Source organism: Urocampus carinirostris, chromosome 5, assembly GCF_059441175.1.
Source record: "Urocampus carinirostris isolate Australia breed hairy pipefish chromosome 5, RoL_Ucar_1.0, whole genome shotgun sequence".
In the NCBI taxonomy this organism is placed as follows: Eukaryota; Metazoa; Chordata; class Actinopteri; order Syngnathiformes; family Syngnathidae; genus Urocampus; species Urocampus carinirostris.
The window spans coordinates 10205344-10223542 of NC_142353.1; the positions used below are offsets into that span (position 1 = coordinate 10205344).

General features: G+C 42.6%; 2 protein-coding genes across 2 annotated transcripts; one reads left to right on the forward strand and one right to left on the reverse strand.

Moving 5' to 3' along the window:
* Positions 1-4455: 4455 nt before the first annotated feature.
* On the forward strand, positions 4456-9763 carry LOC148365176 (bile salt-activated lipase-like). The gene is made up of 12 exons (XM_088335650.1): positions 4456-4566; positions 4623-4770; positions 5503-5622; positions 6674-6871; positions 6966-7096; positions 7162-7269; positions 7335-7458; positions 7542-7728; positions 8813-9016; positions 9088-9285; positions 9375-9482; positions 9558-9763. The coding sequence occupies exons 1-12, from the start codon at positions 4492-4494 to the stop codon at positions 9637-9639; spliced, it is 1683 nt and encodes a 560-aa protein (XP_088191776.1). The 5' UTR covers positions 4456-4491; the 3' UTR covers positions 9640-9763.
* LOC148365177 (uncharacterized) lies at positions 9484-17954 on the reverse strand. Its single transcript, XM_088335651.1, has 3 exons — positions 17805-17954; positions 12945-13076; positions 9484-11590 (listed from the first exon to the last, which is right to left on the reverse strand). Exons 1-3 carry the CDS (start codon positions 17850-17852, stop codon positions 11450-11452), a joined length of 321 nt encoding a protein of 106 aa, XP_088191777.1. The 5' UTR covers positions 17853-17954; the 3' UTR covers positions 9484-11449.
* Positions 17955-18199: the final 245 nt, after the last annotated feature.

Genomic DNA, 18199 nt, shown 5'->3' on the forward strand with positions numbered 1-18199 from the left:
ACTCTGCCGGGTGGAGTTAAAGAGCCTCATGGCATGAGGAAGAAAAGATCTCTTCAGTCTGTCCGTAGTACAAGACAGTGACAGCAGTCTGTCGCTGAAACTGCTCTTCTGTCTGGAGATAATGCTGTGTAGTGGATCCGATGGATTGTCCATAATTGACCGCAGCTTTTCCAGTGCCCGTCTTTCAGCTACTGTTGTTAGGCTGTCCAGCTCTATGCCCACAACAGAGCTCGCTTTCCTAGCCAGTTTATTGAGACGAGAGGCATCCTTCTTCTTGACGCTGCCTCCCCAACACGCTGTCGCATAGAAGAGGGCGCTTGCCACAGCTGTCTCATAGAATATTTTCTGGAGCTTTTTGCAGATGTTGAAGGAGGCCAGCCTTCTGAGGAAGTAAAGTCGGCTTTGCCCTTTCCTACATAGAGCTTCTGTGTTGGCAGTCCAGTCCAGTTTGTTGTCCAGCTGCACACCCAGGTATTTGTAGGTCTGGACAAATTCTACACATTCTCCTTTGATGGTTACAGGAACCGGGTGAGTTCTGGTTCTCCTGAAGTCCACCACCATCTCCCTGGTCTTGGTAGTGTTCAGGTGCAGGTGGTTTGCGTCGCTCCATCGGACAAAGTCCTGAATCAATTTCCTTACTATACAGTGGCTTGCGAAATTATTTGGCCCCCTTAAACTTTGTGACCTTTTGCCACATTTCAGACTTCAAACATAGACGTTATGTTTGGCGTAAAAGCAGCACAGCTCATCACCCTCAACACACCATCCCCACAGTCAAACATGGTGGTGGCAGCATCATGGTTTGGGCCTGCTTTTCTTCAGCAGGGACAGAGAAGATGGTTAAAATTGATGGGAAGATGGATGAAGCCAAATACAGGAATATTCTGGAAGAAAACCTGATGGAGTCCGCGGAAGACCTGAGACTGAGATTTCTTCCAACAAGACAGTGATCCAAAACATAAAGCAAAAGCTACTATGGAATGGTTCACCAAAAACATATCAGGGTGTTAGAATGGCCAAGTTAAAGTCCAGACCTAAATCCAATTGAAAAATCTGTGGAAAGAACTGAAAACTGCTGTTCACAAATGCTTTCCATTCAACCTCTCTGAGCTTGACCTGTTTTGCAAGAAGGAATGGGCAAAAATATCAGTTTCTCCATGTGCAAAACTGATAGACATACCCCAAGCGTCTTGCAGCTGTAATTGTAGCAAAAGGTGGCGCTACAAAGTATGAACTCAATGGGGCTGAATAATTTTGGACAACCACTTTTTTTGTCTTTTGTTTATTAAAAAAAGTATATATATCCAATAAAGTGTGTTCCACTTCATGATGGTGTCCCACTTATTGTTGATGCTTCACAAGAAATTAGTTTTTTTAAAGACGTGCATTGAAAGTTCCCCACTTCTCAACATGGCATAACAATATTGACCATATTCAATGCTATTGTTAATTTATATTCCTGAATCTTTTTTTACCTAACAGGGTGGAACAGACAATCTGTGTTTCTGATTCTGAAATCTTGTCATTTTCACCATAGTTCAGAGTTTTTGCCAATTTGGAATGACTGGAAATTCATATAATACACAAACCACATTCACATTAATCAAACAACTCAAAACTTCAAGCATCATCAACACACTTCAGCTGTTCAACTAGCTGGTTGTACAGGTATGTGACTCCCACCGCTTTCTGTTCTTTTCTGTTTTTGCTTTGTTTTTCCAAGGGAGCCTTACAAATTCCCTTTCAGTCTCTCCTTATCTCTTCTTTTTTGACGTTGACCTAACACTAAAAACTAAAAAGATCAGAGTACGTAAGATAAAAATTGTATTCCGATCTATTCAAAATGAGATAATGGAACCTACAGCAACGAATAAGCCTTTGCAGTTGCAATCTCAAACCTGCTATATTGTGATGGTGAAGGTCCTGTTGCATTTTTGATTGGCAAAATATCTCTGCCCTGGTTTTTTTGCCTCTTTTTGTGTCTGTGTTTCTTTGCCTCCACTTTTTCCTTTGTGTATGCTTTTCTCACTTTGAAAGGTCTGCAATTCTTTTCTTCTTTCCTGTCTCTCTGTCCATTTGCTAATTCTCGCTTGCTTTTTGCAGGTACTGTGCTCTGTACCAGTGCTTCTCAAGATGGATCTTTTTTTTTAAGTGATCACTTAAAATTGGTGGAGACAAAACAACTATTGTTCGATATTGGTGATAACACATCGTGTCAAATCTATGCCTTTCGGGCATGTTTGCGCCCTATAGGTGTGATTGGGTTGTAATGTCTTAAAGGGACAGCTTAATTTTCTTGGCTTTGTGCTGTCCGCTGCCAACATTTTTGACATAGCAAGCACACCAGTCCTTGCTCGCCTCCTTCTGTGGTCGGAAGTGAAGTGCTACATACGCTTCGTCAAACTTCCTTGTCTTAGCTTTCGGGCGGAGACTTTTGTTTGTCTCTTTACCCCGTCTCTCGTCGCCTCTCACCGCTAAATGTAAACACAACAACAGTGAGAACGCCACTGCGCCCTGATGTAGTGAAGGGGCAATTGCACTTTACTCCGGGAATGTTGAAAAAATTCCTGAATCCTGAATTCAAATGTGCCCGAGCCTTTCTTGACAGAGGCTCAAATCAGATTCCCATGTTTTGTTGCTCTATCCGGGAGCAAGTCACATTCCTGTGAGGGTGTCCATTTTGTAGCTTGATCACAAAACAAATCACATCTCTGCATCATCATCACAGAACAAATAACATACCCTTGGGGGCAGCCATTTTGTCACTTAATCGTGGAACAAACACAATCCCGTGGGGGTGGCCATTTTGTCATTTGATCACAGATCAAATTCCATTCCCGCTGGGCTGTCCATTTTGTCACTTGCACCTGGAACAAGTCACATTCCCATAGGGGTAGCCATTGTGTCGCCTGATCGCGGAACAAATCACATTCCTGCAAGTGCTCGCTGTTAGTTCACTACCCATGGAACATCTTGGTCAGTCCAGTGACGACCAATCGGCAACTCATTCCCGAATACTTGTTCTCATTCAACTACTGGTTGCAAATTGGCCGTTGCACTCTGATGGATTTAAAGCACCTCAAATTTATCCGAGAGAAAAGAGATCACATTCCTGTGGTAGAGGCCATTATGTCACTTGAGAGACCACGGCACATTGGTTGCTTGGGTGACGACCAATAAACAGCCAAATGATGATAACTTGTTCGCATTCCACACTTCATGTGGCCAAATGGCTGCACACTCAGACGGACTTAAAGCAACGGCGACAACTCTAGTTTATCATTGAAAAAGGAGGGAGCAAAAAATGTGAGAAAATGAGGAAAACATTAGTTCCAACCCATTGGGAGTAACAGCAGCCCACCCCGGATTTTATGCTCTCATGCCACTTTTGGTGGCAAAATGGCCACCCCCTCAGGTAGACTTAACCCTTTGAGACACAAGCTCTTGTTTGATGTGTATTTTTTGTTTCGGGCTTACTGTACACGGATAGAAAAACTAAGCATCATCTTTTTACATGGTGTAGTGTTAGAGAAAAATGATGTCCATATATGTGGACGTGTGAATATAACCAAAAATGTTTTGTACATGAATATGACCGCCTGTCAGAAACCGAACAGATGGTAGACCCAAACGCGTGCAAAGGTTTGTTGACGGGCTGACAAGGAGTGAATGAGAGCACTGAGTTGAAATAGCAGGGGAGCCAATCAGGCAACGAGCAGCAGCTGGAGCCAAACGTGCGGGCACATGTGAGGGCAATGGGTACTCGTGACACCGCCAGGTTTTGAGAGGTAGGAACAGTGATGCCTGAAATTTGTCCTTAAAAAAAGAGAGAATAAAATTTGGAGAAATTAGGAAAAAAAAAAAGTTCAACCGTGTAGGGGAAACTGAAGCCCATTCCTGATTATCTGTTTTTGTACCACTACCGATGGACTTCTAGCAACAATGTAGCTTTAAATCTGTAAGAAAAGATCAAAAATTGGGGAATAACAAATAGTTTCGATCATCAAGAGTAACTGAGGCCCACTTTTGACTTTTTGCTCTCATGCAACTGGTAACAACATGGCCGCCACCTCAGGTGAACCTATGCTGCATCCAGAAAATTAGTTAAGTTAAATTATACTCCTCGGATGAGTACCAGATAGGACCTCAAAGCGTTCTAAGAAAGGTGGGAAGTCTGGGTTTTCCAACCTCCGACCAGAAAAATATCATTGGAATGACACTTGATGTGGGGGGGTCCTGATCGCAAAATCGGGGTACATATCTTTTCTCATAGTCAGAGGTTGGAAAACTCTGACTTCCCACTTTTCTGGAATGCAGCATTAATGTAACGTTGAAACCTCGTTTATAGACAGAAATAAATTGAAATTGACTTTTTTATAGTGTGGGTGTGGCTATAAGCCCCTCTCCCTTTTTAGCCAGCTTGCATGTGTGGGATTTCCCGCGACGCAGCTATAAAAGTCCGAGGTGGAGATTAGCCATGAAAAGACCAAGATGGAGACCAGGCCGAGGACAGCGCTGGCGGCGGCGCTCATGACATTGTCCGTGGCGTTGGCGTCCTGCGCAAAGGTTAGCATAGGCAAAACCTCTAACATGTGCGCACCTGATGACATCAATGCTTCCAGTTAGGCGTGGTCCAAACAGAAGCCGGGCAGGTCCAAGGTACCAGCAGGTCCACAGGACTCTTTAGTTCTGTGGATGTCTTTAAGGGGATCCCCTTCGCGGACACTCCAGGACTTTGGGAAAAACCGAAACCACACCCGGGATGGGACGGTAGGTTAAATCCAAGGTGCTGCTTTTATCCATTGTGGGAGCAGCCATTTTTCCGCTCGGCTTAATTGACATCACGGGTGCTCAGCTGCAACAACCTATCGTGGCTTACCAGTTCTGTCCCAGCCATCGTCAGTGTTGCCACTGACGTTATTTCTTTCCAACGTGTGGCAAAATTGTCATCGTATCACATTCTATGTAACACATTTCTCTACTTGGGCAGCACATAAAGGTTTTTTGTAAAAAGCCTTCATCCAGGATTAAAAAAAATGGACTGCAGTATTCCCCCATTTTTCGTGGTTTATCTGTTCCATAACCATAGTAATTCTGTACATTTCTGTGAAATAACAATATATTTTGATGCCCCAAAGCACTTGCACCATGACATTGTAGTTTTATTTCCTGCTCCAGTCCATAAATGGATGGATGGATGCCACAGTTGTATCCATCCATATATATTGTAAGTCCCTGCTATCAGAAGAAGACACTATTTTTTGATTAAAGAGAGGAAGTTATTGTCATGTGAGCTTTCCTTTCTTTCCAGTAGCAATGTAGCATCCAATTTATGCAATACAAGATCAAAACTAAAATAATTTAAGCACATGTCCAAGGTTTGTAACTCTGCCCTTTATTTGTCATACATTGGAACAATAACGACATCCAAAATATTGCGCAATAAATGTTGCATATGTATGAGCTAACAAAATTTACATGTCATGCTATTTGAGTGTGCAGGCATTCTGAAGGCCACGAAGTATGCCGAGCGCTGCCTGCAGGTGACACTATTGCAGACTGAAACTCGGGGCAGCATGGACTGTCTCTATCTCAACATTTTCGTGCCTCAAGGCCTCAAACGTAAGTTGCAAGGCACACCTGACTCCACTTCCTCTCCAGTTCACAACACTGTGGTGTATTGTGACGTATGGGTAAAGTTGGTCAAATGTCCCCCGCAAGGACATCAGATACGCAGGAGATGAAAGTTTAATTGACTCACCTCAAGTGGGTTGGAAGATGTATTTTGCTGGAATTGTAGAAGGGGGAGAGGTCAGAACCCTCTGGTTTGCTAGAAATCCAGGAAAGTTTAGAACCCTATAGGCTAGAATTACAGTAAACGTGTGACATAGTCTTTAGGGATCTGGCTTTTCTCCTAATTCCAGTGCCAAGTGAGATCTCAGAATCTTGGCACACCCACTGACCAGTATAATCTTCTTGTCTGCCTTGGTTTTGAGTGGTAAAAGATCTTGATAAATCAAGGAGGAAGGTGTCTTGAAACAAAAACAGATGGCCTGGTTTGTCTTAAGAGGATGGCCCACAAAAAGGAACAGAGCAGATAACCCCTGAAACTCTTGTCCAGGGTGCACCAATTTTCTTAGAGCCAATGCTGCCTTGACTTCAACATCAATTTAACTAGAAATTAAATCTCCTGAGGGCAGCACGGGGGTTTACTGGTTTGCACGTGTGCCTCACAGTTCAGAGGTCCCCGGTTTAGTTCCCTGTGCGCACTTGCATGTTATCTCTTGAATGAGTTTTTTCCGAGCACTCCGGTTTCCTCACACATTCTTAACACATGCATGCAATTTGATTGGTATGGCCAAATTGCCCATAAGTATGAATGATAGTGTGTATGGATTGTCAGTCTCTCTTTACCCTTTTACTGGCTGCAATCCAGTCCAGGGTGTCCCTTGCCCACTATGGTGTCAGGTTGGATGGGTTCCAGAGAAACCAATTAAGATGAGTCGACTGAGCCCCTTTCATCTCCAGCCAGCATGATTTTCCTTCCCAGGCGCGTTTGATCAACTTTTGTCATCATCATTTATAATAACTGATGCCGGTCATCACAATGTAGCCTGCATAAGACAGTGCACATAAGTGTATATGAAAATGTGATGGTATGCGTACACGGTAGTGTCATCCAACCTCCCCGTTATGGTGTACCTGTTTGGTGGGGCCTTCCTGCTGGGGGCCTCCAACGACCTGGCCATTCTGGGGGACTCGCTGTATGATGGCAAGGAAATTGCCGGGCGGGGGAAGGTCATCGTTGTGTCCGCCAACTACCGCGTGGGAACTTTAGGCTTCCTCAGCACTGGTGACGCTCGTCTGCCAGGTGCGCCCACACACACCACACACACCAGTACAAGCAATGGTTGTTTGTTGAAGCTGGCCCGACATCGAGTTTCCCAAGCTTTTCTGCACTTCAGGGAACTACGGACTGTGGGACCAACACGCCGCAATCTCCTGGGTAAAACGAAACATCGCGGCCTTTGGAGGGAACCCGGACAACATCACAATATTCGGACAGTCTGCAGGGGCCGCCAGCGTCAGCTTCCAGGTGGCCCAGGCGTGTATGCAAACGTTAGATAATATGCTAAGTGACTGAATTGCACATGCGTGCAGATGTTGTCCCCGTACAGCAAAGGGTTGTTCCGGCGAGCCATCACTCAGTGTGGCGTGGCCCTGAGTCCTTGGGCCTTGCAGAAAGAACCCATGGCACTCACCAATAAGGTATTTTCCTTTTTGTGTGCGTGTAATTTTTCCTCTTCTCTTTTTTGACGTCCAGTGTGCTGTAGGTTGCCCGTAAACTTGGCTGTTACCGCAGTGACGTGGACCTCATGTTGACGTGTCTTAGGATGACTGACCCAGTTGGCATCACCATGGCTGGAAAAATTGATATCCTGCAACTGTTGGGAAAAGGTGAGGATGGGGTTGGGCTTAGCCAGCAGGAAGTTGGGCAGTCGCACAACTGTCAACTCTCCGCTTTCATGTGGTCTTTGTAGGTGTAGTTATGGACCTCCTGGAACACGCCCCCGTGGTGGACGGTGACTTTTTGCCTGACGAGCCTGCTCGTTTATTTCACAATGCTGCCGACGTGGACTACATGGCCGGCGTAAACTCCATGGACGGACACATCTTCGCTGGCGTGGACGTTCCCTCAATCAACCGCAAGAAGGCCAACACCACAGTGTGAGGAACTGCTTTCACTGTCACACCAGATGTTACCCCTGAAAGCCAAATTCCATCATGTCAAAGCTGATGTCATGTGCCTAATTTAGAAGTCTTGAAATGGTTAATGTTTCGAGTGGCTGCACTGTGAGAAGTGCTATGCTGAAAACCCATAAGAGACCTTGCGTCAATATTCAGCAGGACCCTTTCATTGCTGATGGTCCTGTTGGATGTGGTTCCTGTCCAGGAGATGGGACAAAAACAAGGGGGAAACCATTTCTTTCAGGCCTAAATGGAGCTGTATCCTCATGTGGAGCAGGTTCCACACTCTTCTAAGACACAGAGTGGTGCAAAACAGTACTCGTTTCTGGAATAGTCCTTCCAATGACTTATCCTGCAGTCTGCCTTGGAGCAACTGGTGAGCCAGATAAAAACACCCAGATCAAGGATTGCTGCTGACAGAACTATTTGCCATCTCCACCGCCGAAACAATATTGAAGATGATTGCTGTGAGATTCATGTGAGAGTTGACCGTGATCTGCTAGGTCAGCGCGCTTATTGTTCTATTGGATGTGGTTCGTGTCAATGGAAGAGGGCAGGGACTAAGGGACTGAGACATGTCTGACACAGCTTTTTGGACGGTCTAATCAAGCCTGAATGGACCTGTAGCCTCAGTTGGAGGATGTTAGTGGACGTTTAGTGTTTTTCTAAGACATCGAGTAGTGCTCATAGTAGTAATTTCTGGGAAAATCCTTTAAATGACTTTGCCTGCCTTACTGCAAGTGGTGACGTAGATCAAGGGATTTGAATGCTGCGCAAATCCAGTGCAGAACGAAAGCGGTTCCTATACCTCGAAGAGGGGTGGTTTTCATGTACCAGGCGTCTTCTGGGTGAGATTCGTCTGTGGCTAGATTATGAAGATTTTAAAAGGTATCGCCGTGGTGTCAAAGGCACCAAAAGGAGTAGAGAAAATGTTTTGGTTGAAAACCAAAAATTATATTTGGATGAAACGTGACACAAAACCAGCTTGATCTGAAATTCAAAGTTCACTTGACATTCTTACGGCTGTCAGACTTTGAAACAAAACTTTGTTGTTCCTGGTCAGGGAGGATGTGCGGGGTCTACTAACAGGCCTGACCAAAGAAAAGGGAACTGCGGCAGTGAGCTCAGCCTTTGGCGTGTACTCCGCCCCCTGGGGCTCCCACCCGGATCCTGCAGTGGTAAAAAAGACTGTGGCTGACATCGAGACCGACTTCCTGTTCCTGGTACCGACCCAGACAGCGCTCCAGCTCCATGCCAACCACAGCAGGTGGGACCTAAAGGACTCTGTCTCAAGTGGTCATCCCCTCACTTTTTCCTCTCACTTTCTTTGTTCCCCAGCGGTGGGCGTACCTTCTCTTATCTGTTTAACCAGAAGACCCGAATTCTAGGCTTCCCGAGCTGGGTGGGCGCTGTGCATAGCGAGGACTTGCAGTACCTCTTTGGCAAACCTTTCTCTACACCACTCATCTACTTCTCTCGACACCGCAACCTGTCCCAATTTATGATTGCCTACTGGACCAACTTCGCCCAGACAGGGTAGAATATTTCTTGTTTGCAAAAATGTTGACGAGACGTAAGAGATTGATGGATCTTATTTTGGGGACTATGATCTCCCTGGTGTTCAGCAATCCCAGTCAAGGATCCAGTAAGGTTCCGGTGCCGTGGCCCGCCTTCACCAAAACCCATCGTCCCTTCTTGGCCATCAATCACAAGATGAGCAAGTCATCTGTGGGGTCTGTGTTCACTCAGTTGTTTTAATTAGTTTTGTGTTACTTAACAGGATGTTAACAGGCTACTTGCATCCCCAGCTACGACCTGAGACAAAACTACGTCAGCTACTGGAACGAGGTCTACGGAAAGCTGCCTTCAGCGAGCCCGACGCAACAGTGAAAGCAACCCCAAAATGCAACTCAAAGTGCTGTATTGAAAACAATTCAATGTTCAATACTATACCATTAGTACCAAAAGTCCCCCCCCTTGGCAACAATGAATAAAAAAACTATTGAAAATAAAACCCAAGTTTTTTCATTGATTTGCAAACCATGTTTTCACAACATTGACAAAAATGACAATAAAGACAATCCAATTATTTCCACATTCATTTTCATGTTTTTGCAATCTTTTTTGTAGACATTTATATACGTTGTTTTTATATTTATCTACGAATATTCTTTTATTTGTACAGTAGATCCCGGGATACAACATGAATCCCTTCTTTGGTAGGGATTGGACTTTGCCGAAGGAGAGGAATAGAAAGCTATGCAGCTATGCTAGTTAGCTAATGCGTTTCGAAACTCTGGTCCCTAATGAAAAAACATTTTAAAAAATCATACATATGCAACATTAGTAAAAAACAGTGTGTAGTAAGTACTACTCAAGTGTAAGATTCTACTACTTTATTTGAAATATTGCTTTTAACTCATTCAGTGCCAAAATGAATTGATATGTTTTTCAGAAGCATCGTCTCTCAGAGCCAAAACGTTTAGTCTAATTTCAGAAAACTATTACAAAGACTTTGACGCTGCTTTTGTTCAGTATGAAGCCCCCGATCTTCAGAGCAGAAGTAAATGGAAGGAGACGAAGAGGAAGGCCACGATTGACGTGGATGGATGGTGTTACGAGTGCACTGCAGGAAAGAGGTCTAAATATAGTAAATGCTAGAGCTCTTGTTGGTGATAGTGGAGAGGTGTTGGAAAAGGATAGTAGGATGTTTAGATGCACTTTAAGGGATGGCCAGGGCACCCTTACGATGCGGCAGGGGTAAACCAGTGAAAGCAGTCGTGTCCTGCTGTTGAACAGAAGAGTGTGTTGTGTCACCCTGACCCGAGTGACATGGCCGCTTTCTTGTGCCCCTTTTAATCTGGAGGGACAAAAGCATGACCAACTTGGGTGCCGAGGTGCTTAACTTATTTGGGCATTTGAGTTGGCCATTGTCCAAAGTTCTTTGCTCCTTCTACCCTTTTTTTATTTTCTTTGTTTTTCTATGTGTCTTGCTGCGGGTCACCCCTCTCGAGGGATATGACCAGGGTAGATAGATGAAGCCTCTGGCAATGATGTCAGTATGATAAATCGCTACCAGATGGCAGGAATGATTTTTATCAGATCTTTGTCCATACAGCGATGTATCCCATCTGCCTAGTTATTCAGCGTATAAGGCGGGCCATATGTACAGTGCAGTATGTGCAGTGAAGCAGTGTGGTTGGAAAAGCAGAGCTACAGGTACAGATAGTGAACACTTCAATAATCTGTTCTTTCTAAAAAAAAAAGTCGAGGCAGAGAGGGCTGAAGTTTCGTGCACGTTCGCCGTGGTTACCTAAAATCACTTCACGGGAAACATTGGGGGCTAAAAAGTTCTTGCAAAGTCCATAATGAAAATTCTGTTTGAAATGCATCCACAAAAAGCTCAGAAGTTTTCTTTGAAACTGGCTTTTTCAAAAAACTTAACAATAGTTAAAGGAAATTTCTGGCACTGAATAAGTTAAAAGCGTTTATCTTCAATCTCATTGACTTATTTGACTGAAATGGGAACCCAAATGCCATTTGACAAGACATATAGTCAAGATTTCTGCCAGACACAAGTGGTTAGTCGACACACATGACACTAGCAAGCTAACAGGCAAAAAATATCAAAAATCTTCTCCTTCCTGTAAGTGATCCACGAGGGAAAATTGGACACAAGATGGAGTGCCATCTTGACGTTTCAGAAAAGCGGCGAGGCTTGTAGCGCCGCCACCCGTGCGGCGAAAACTGCTACGCTCTTCTCCACGTGAGTGTTGAGCGCCTCCTGAGTTGCTTTGGGATTTTCGCGAACGAATTCAGCCACGCTCAGGATACACTGCCTCTGCAAGTGCACAAAAAGTCAAAAGTTTGTTAGTAGTGCGGCATTTTATGAGCCACAAGGTCTATCTTGCTGTATGATAATAGCGCTCGGCGTAGTGTCCAACATAGACTACAAAGCTTGCTTTTGCTACGAACTTTTGCCTTAAAATAACATTTCTTGCTTCTGGCACACAGGTAGAAGACGACACTAATTTCGACATACAAAAAAACCCCCACAAGATTCAAGTGCAGAAGACATACACTAGTTTTACTTAAAGAGATTATAAAATACCCTTTTCTTAAATTAGGCACAGAACATGTAGTTTTCTTCCCCACAATCATGTTCCAAAATATTCCACGTGCCATGGATCTCGCGAAAATTAATTTTCAAAGTAGACAGTTTGACCTAATATCCCATGGAGCTTTGACGTCACCTCATGACAATGAGAACTAATGTAGTAATCGGCAAATGCTTGGAGTAATCGGAACTTTGCCAACCATGTTGCTAAGGGACTTCCGTTTTGTCCGAGTTGCATGCTTTGATCTTCAAATGGTAAGTTTACCTGCCGTCATGTACAGCGTATGTTCTTAGCCTGCCCCTGTTAGCGCGCTGTGTGTTATTTTTCCCAGTATGCCCCAATTTGGCCTCTTGCCATTTGTTGTACCTTTGCTGCACCATACTGCAACACATTTTTTATTTGTTAAAAAAGTTTAAAATATCCAATAAAGTGTGTTCCACTTCATGATTGTGTACCGATTATTGTTGATTTTTCGCAAGAAATTAGTTTTATATCTTTATGTTTGAAGTCTGAAATGTGGCAAAAGGTTGCAAAGTTCAAAGGGGCCAAATAGTTTCACAAGCCACTGTGTGTATATATATATATATATATATATATATATATATATATACATACATATATTTACACACATATAGACACACATATACTGACGCAATCTTTTTGGAGTTTGCGTTGACATTTGGGCTGTATTTGTTTTTTACTTTCACCATTTTCATCTTTGAATAAAAGAAAACAACCACCACGGAGCGTGAAATCACTCAACACTGCCCCCTGTCTTTTTTCACCCAGCCTAATGTGCTCAGTGGCCAAAACACCAATTATAAAGTAAGATAAAAGAAGATATATTCATATAAAGGCTCTTTGAGCTCAGTCTTTTTCACATAGGGCCAGATAGGCCTAGATTTTTTTGTGCCTTAGTAAATGGAATCAACATTTCAAAACTGCATTTTGTATTTCCTTGGGTTGTCTATGTGTGATATTAAAATTGGTTTGATGATCTGAAACTTTGTGAGTAATAAATATGCAAGAAAACACAGAATTCAGGAAGGGGCAAAATACTTCTTCTCTGCACTGTACCTTGAAGGCATCCAACTGCGGGCGAGCGGTGATGCGGTCCAGGAGCTGTTGGGCCAGGCGGGCTCCCGTGACGGCTGCCAGCACGCCGCGGTCCTCCGGACTCTCAGAGTTCAGCCACCTCAGCAGCGCCAACTGCAGGAGATTACCATTTCAAAAAGCGCAAGGAAAAAAAGGAATACATTTGTCATGAATGTACAGGAGCTCAGGAGGTGTCAAGCACACCCACATCAAGTATCTTGATCTGAGCCTAAATCGGTGAAAAAAGATCACGTGACCGCGGAAGTGAAGCATGATGACGTCACACACATGTCGGTAGGTGGCCGTCATCGGGTCACTCAGGCGGGGAGGGATCAAGTCAGTCAATTTGCTTCAGTCAAACTCACAATTTATCAAAAAGGGGGAACATTCCTTGAAATGTACGTCGAAAAGAACGAGGAAGAGTCAAGGTGAAGTTGGATCAGATTACACATTCATTTTCAATTGACACACCATACCAGGGGTCGGCAAACTATAGCTCAAGAGCTGTAAATGGCTCTTTTCATTAATACATATGGTTCATGCAAATCTCATTTGTAGCCTTCCAATCCTGGTAAGCACTGAGTTGAGTTTAGTGTAAACATACAGGACTGTCTCAGAAAATTAGAATATTGTGATAAAGTTCTTTATTTTCTGTAATGCAATTAAAAAAACAAAAATGTCATACATTCTGGATTCATTACACATCAACTGAACTATTTCAAGCCTTTTATTATTTTAATATTGCTGAATTTGGCTTACAGCTTAAGAAAACTCAAAAATCATATCTCAAAATATTAGAATATCATGAAAAAGTATACAAGTAGGCTATTCAACTAATCACCTGAATCATCTAATTAACTCGAAACACCTTGCGAGGGTTTCCTGAGCCTTAAAAACACTCAGCTTGGTTCAGTAAACTAAATCACAAGTATGGGGAAGACTGCTGATCTGACTGCTGTCCAGAGGACCATCATTGATACCCTCCATCAGGAGGGTAAGACACAAAAAGAAATTTCTCAAAGAGCAGGCTGTTCACAGAGTGCAGTTTCAAAGCATATCCACAAAGAGTCTGTTGGAAGGGAAAAATGTGGCCGGAAACGCTGCACAACCAAGAGAGATGACCGCAGCCTTAACAAAATTGTGAAGAAGAGCCGCTTCCAGAATTTGGGGGAGCTTCAAAGACAGTGGGCTGAAGCTGGAGTCCAGGCATCAAAAGTCACAGTTTACAGACGTGTCCGGGAAATGGGCTACAATAGCCGTATTCCCATGGTCAAGCCACTTCTGAACTCAAGACAACGGAAGAAGCGTCTGACTTGGGCTATGGAGAAGAGGCACTGGACAGTTGCAGAGTGGTCCAAAGTCCTCTTTTCAGACGAAAGCAAGTTTTGCATTTCATTTGGAAGTCAAGGCGCCAGAGTCTGGAGAAAGGCTGGAGAGGAGCAAAATCCAAGTTGCTTGAAATCCAGTGTGAAGTTCCCATAGTCAGCAATGGTTTGGGGAGCCATGTCAGCTGCTGGTGTTGGTCCACTGTGTTTCATCAAGTCCAGAGTAAATGCAACTGTGTACCAAGAGATTTTAGAGCACTACATGCTTCCATCTGCTGAAAAGCTCTATGGAGATGAGGATTTCATTTTCCAGCATGATCTGGCACCTGCCCACAGTGTCAAAACCACCAGTAACTGGTGCACTGACCATGGCATCACTGTCCTTGATTGGCCTGCTAATTCCCCTGACCTGAACCCCATCGAGAATTTGTGGGGTATAGTTAAGAAGAAGATGAAAGACACCAGACCTACAAATGCAAATGAGCTGAAGGCCGCTATCGAAGCATCCTGGGCATCAATAACACCTCAGCAATGCCACAGGCTGATTGCCTCCATGCCACGCCGGATTGATGCAGTAATCCGTGCAAAAGGATTCCCAACCAAGTACTGAGTGCATCAATGGACATTTTCAAATGTTTGATTTAGTTTTGCTGTTATAAAATTAATTTTTTACTTGGTCTGAGGAAGTATTCTAATATTTTGAGATAGGATTTTTGAGTTTTTTTCAGCTGTAAGCCAAAATCAGCAATATTCAAATAATAAAAGGCTTGAAATAGTTCAGTTGATGTGTAATGAATCCAGAATGTATGACATTTTTGTTTTTTTAATTGCATTACAGAAAATAAAAAACTTTATCACAATATTCTAATTTTCTGAGACAGTCCTGTAGATGGCTAGCGTAAATGACATAAAAGGTTCAGGAATAAAGGTCAAAATGAGCATCAATGATCTTAGGTAATTGTGGGAAGGACAAGTTCAAACCTAATGTTGTGTAAGGAACTGGTGTAAGTGGGTCAAGTTTGACCCAGGGTCTAACACAGTACTGACCACAAAAAACAAACGAGTATTGTTAATATAGGTAATACGATATCTGAAAAAAACGTATATGCATCCATAACTATACATTTCCATTGTATTTTTATTTTATGGCCCATGAGACACGTCAATTATTACATTTTTTTAGCTTGAAATTGGTCACTCAAATAATTTAAAAAAATGAAAGAAAGAAAAGAAGAAAAAAATACTTAAGACAGAAAAAAAGCAAAAAGATATAAAAATAAAATAAAGGAGAAAAATTCATATATACATGTCAACTCATTATGTGATCCTCATCACATGTAAATTTTATAAACAAAATTCTCATACTACAATATTTTAAAAAGTGCACTTTTATGTATTTTTGCTTATTATCCAATTCAATAGTTTTGCTTAAAATTAATAAAGTTCGTTTTTAACTCTAGGGGGCACTAAATAATACGCACTTTAAAATATTGGAACTCTCGGGCAGCCATTTATCTCCATCTTGCAAAGTTGTCTAAGATTTAGTAGAATATGCCTGGCTTCTCTGTTCCATGAGAGAGCGTATTTTCAAAAGCTGGAGAGGTCATTAGCAAAAAGAGCCAACGGATAAAACCAAATGTTGCTGAGAGGATTTTGTTTTGAATACAGATTTTTCCTATTTATTTAATTAGGAAATTTATTCTATCTAGTTTTTTTTATTTATATGTTATGTTGAATTACTCTTTGCAGTAGGCGTGTTCTTAGAGTGATTTTTTGGTTCTAAAAAACGTGTTCTGAAAGGGTTCTTATCTATTTTGTTTCAATACTTCTTAAAGCAGGTTGTTTTGTGTGGGTTTTGATGCAAATAACTTTAAATAAAAAAAAGCTATTTTTCATTTAATATCGAGTTTGTGCATTTGCTCTTTGATAATTTCCTTCGATTTTCCATTTTCACCCAATAGGAATAACAATTTCATACATCTTTTTCTCATTTAAGGTATATTAATCTATTTAAAGCCTAGTGGGCTGCAGTATTTCTCTGCGTAGTTAAGCAAGTGCGCATCAAGAGCTCTCTTTCACTCTCGTTGTCTGGCTTTATTCTGTGTTGCAGCATTATCTCATCTCATCTCATCAGCCATACCGCTTATCCTCATTAGGGTCGCGGGGGGTCTGGAGCCCATCCCAGCCATCTCCGGGCAGTGGGCAGGGGACACCCTGAACTGGTTGCCAGCCAATCGCAGGGCACACAGGGACAGACTCATTTGCTCATTCACACCTAGGGACAATTTGGAGGAAACCCACGCAAGCACGGGGAGAACATACAAACTCCGCACAGGAAGTCTGGAGCTGGATTTGAACCCACGACAGGTTCCCATGACATGAACTGTGCCGCACAAGCGCTAACCACTGCGCCGCCGGATGCAGCATTATTTCGTTGTTAAATATATTCATTATGTTCATAAAAATATGTACATCATTTTAACCTTAGGAAATGGCATATTTTTTCTCCCTAAAATACACGACTAAAAAAAAAATGAAGGCCAAATTTTCTCAAGTATAAGTGTTGAAACGTTTACATCCCAAGCTCTCACGGATAAAATAATGAAATTTCTGGGTTTTTGGGCTGGTCCTGTGAAATCAAGTGAATTGGTCCCACTGCGGCCCGACATAAATATTCCATTTCATGTTTCATGTTTGGGTGCAGTCCTGTCAATCAAGTTAGTTGGTTTGGGTCGGGTCAGTTGTCAATACTTGCGGGCCGGGTAGGTTTGGATTTTTTTAAGCATGATCTAACCTCTAATTTTGACACAATTCTTCATTAATATTCACTGATTCGGAACGTTTCCATTTCCTCATCACTAGGTTGTAGACTGGACTAAAAAATGAGAAGTTAAATATTAATATAAATGTTTCCATACATAGGAAAGATACTTTGTTTGCCTGTTTTGTGAGCTTGTTTAGTGTGGTGATGGGCCTGGTGAAGCGACTGTTTCTGAGCCTATCAGTTTTCCTTTTGAAGGACCTGATCGCCTGTCCTACAGCAGATCTTAGCTGTGGTGCCTCTCCTGGGTGAGAAAGAAGAGTCCTTGATGATGTCGACAACTTCCTACAAACTGGGTTGTGTTGATGACTCCATGTAAGGTTCTTCTTCTGTCTACCACCGTAATGCCATTTACTTTCCAGCGGGGTTCTTTAGAAGGACACAAACATCTTCTGTTGCAGGTTATACTTTCTGACTTTGGAAGAGTGCAATCTCTCTCTCTAGTCTCCTTTGGTGATAAGAGGAGCCTGGTCTGTAGGCTACTTGTCCCTCTAAAGTCGAGTATGACTTCCTTGAATTCGGTTTTATAATGAGTTTGTAATTCGAACACGACTTTCCAGTGTTTGGCACCGAACCCAAGTATTAATGGGGTAAATTTGACATGGCAATGTAGTAACATGATTTATTTGGGAGAGTAAATATATACATACATACATGTGTGTGAGTGAGTGTTTGTTAGTCCAAAACGTTGCCTACCTGCTGGTACAAATCCAAGTTGCTTGTTTGTCCTTCGTTCTTCGACATTCTTGTCAGGGAAAAACGTATTTGTGCCAGAACAAACTCGACGCGGCGGTTGTTTACTTTTCCGCCCTGTTCTTCTTCGCTGTCACTATGCTTCTGCTCAACAGCGCCAGGGCTGACATAGTCAAGTCAAGTTGACTTGTATAGCCCCTTATCATAGTGGCTGCTGTATGTATATATATATATATATATATATACTGGACTGTCTCAGAAAATTAGAATATTGTGATAAAGTTCTTTATTTTCTGTAATGCAATTAAAAAAACAAAAATGTCATACATTCTGGATTCATTACACATCAACTGAACTATTTCAAGCCTTTTATTATTTGAATATTGCTGAATTTGGCT

Bases quoted from the DNA above. Each gene is read 5' to 3' on its own strand.
- LOC148365176 (XM_088335650.1), top strand. From the start codon at position 4,492: ATGGAGACCAGGCCGAGGACAGCGCTGGCGGCGGCGCTCATGACATTG. The intron at 4,567-4,622 runs GTTAGCATAGGC...CAATGCTTCCAG, and splicing joins CGTTGGCGTCCTGCGCAAAG to TTAGGCGTGGTCCAAACAGA. The intron at 9,286-9,374 runs GTAGAATATTTC...CCTGGTGTTCAG, and splicing joins ACCAACTTCGCCCAGACAGG to CAATCCCAGTCAAGGATCCA.
- LOC148365177 (XM_088335651.1), bottom strand. From the start codon at position 17,852: ATGTCGAAGAACGAAGGACAAACAAGCAACTTGGATTTGTACCAGCAG. The intron at 13,077-17,804 runs GTAGGCAACGTT...AATCTCCTGCAG, and splicing joins ACTTGGATTTGTACCAGCAG to TTGGCGCTGCTGAGGTGGCT. The intron at 11,591-12,944 runs GTACAGTGCAGA...GTGCACTTGCAG, and splicing joins CGCAGTTGGATGCCTTCAAG to AGGCAGTGTATCCTGAGCGT.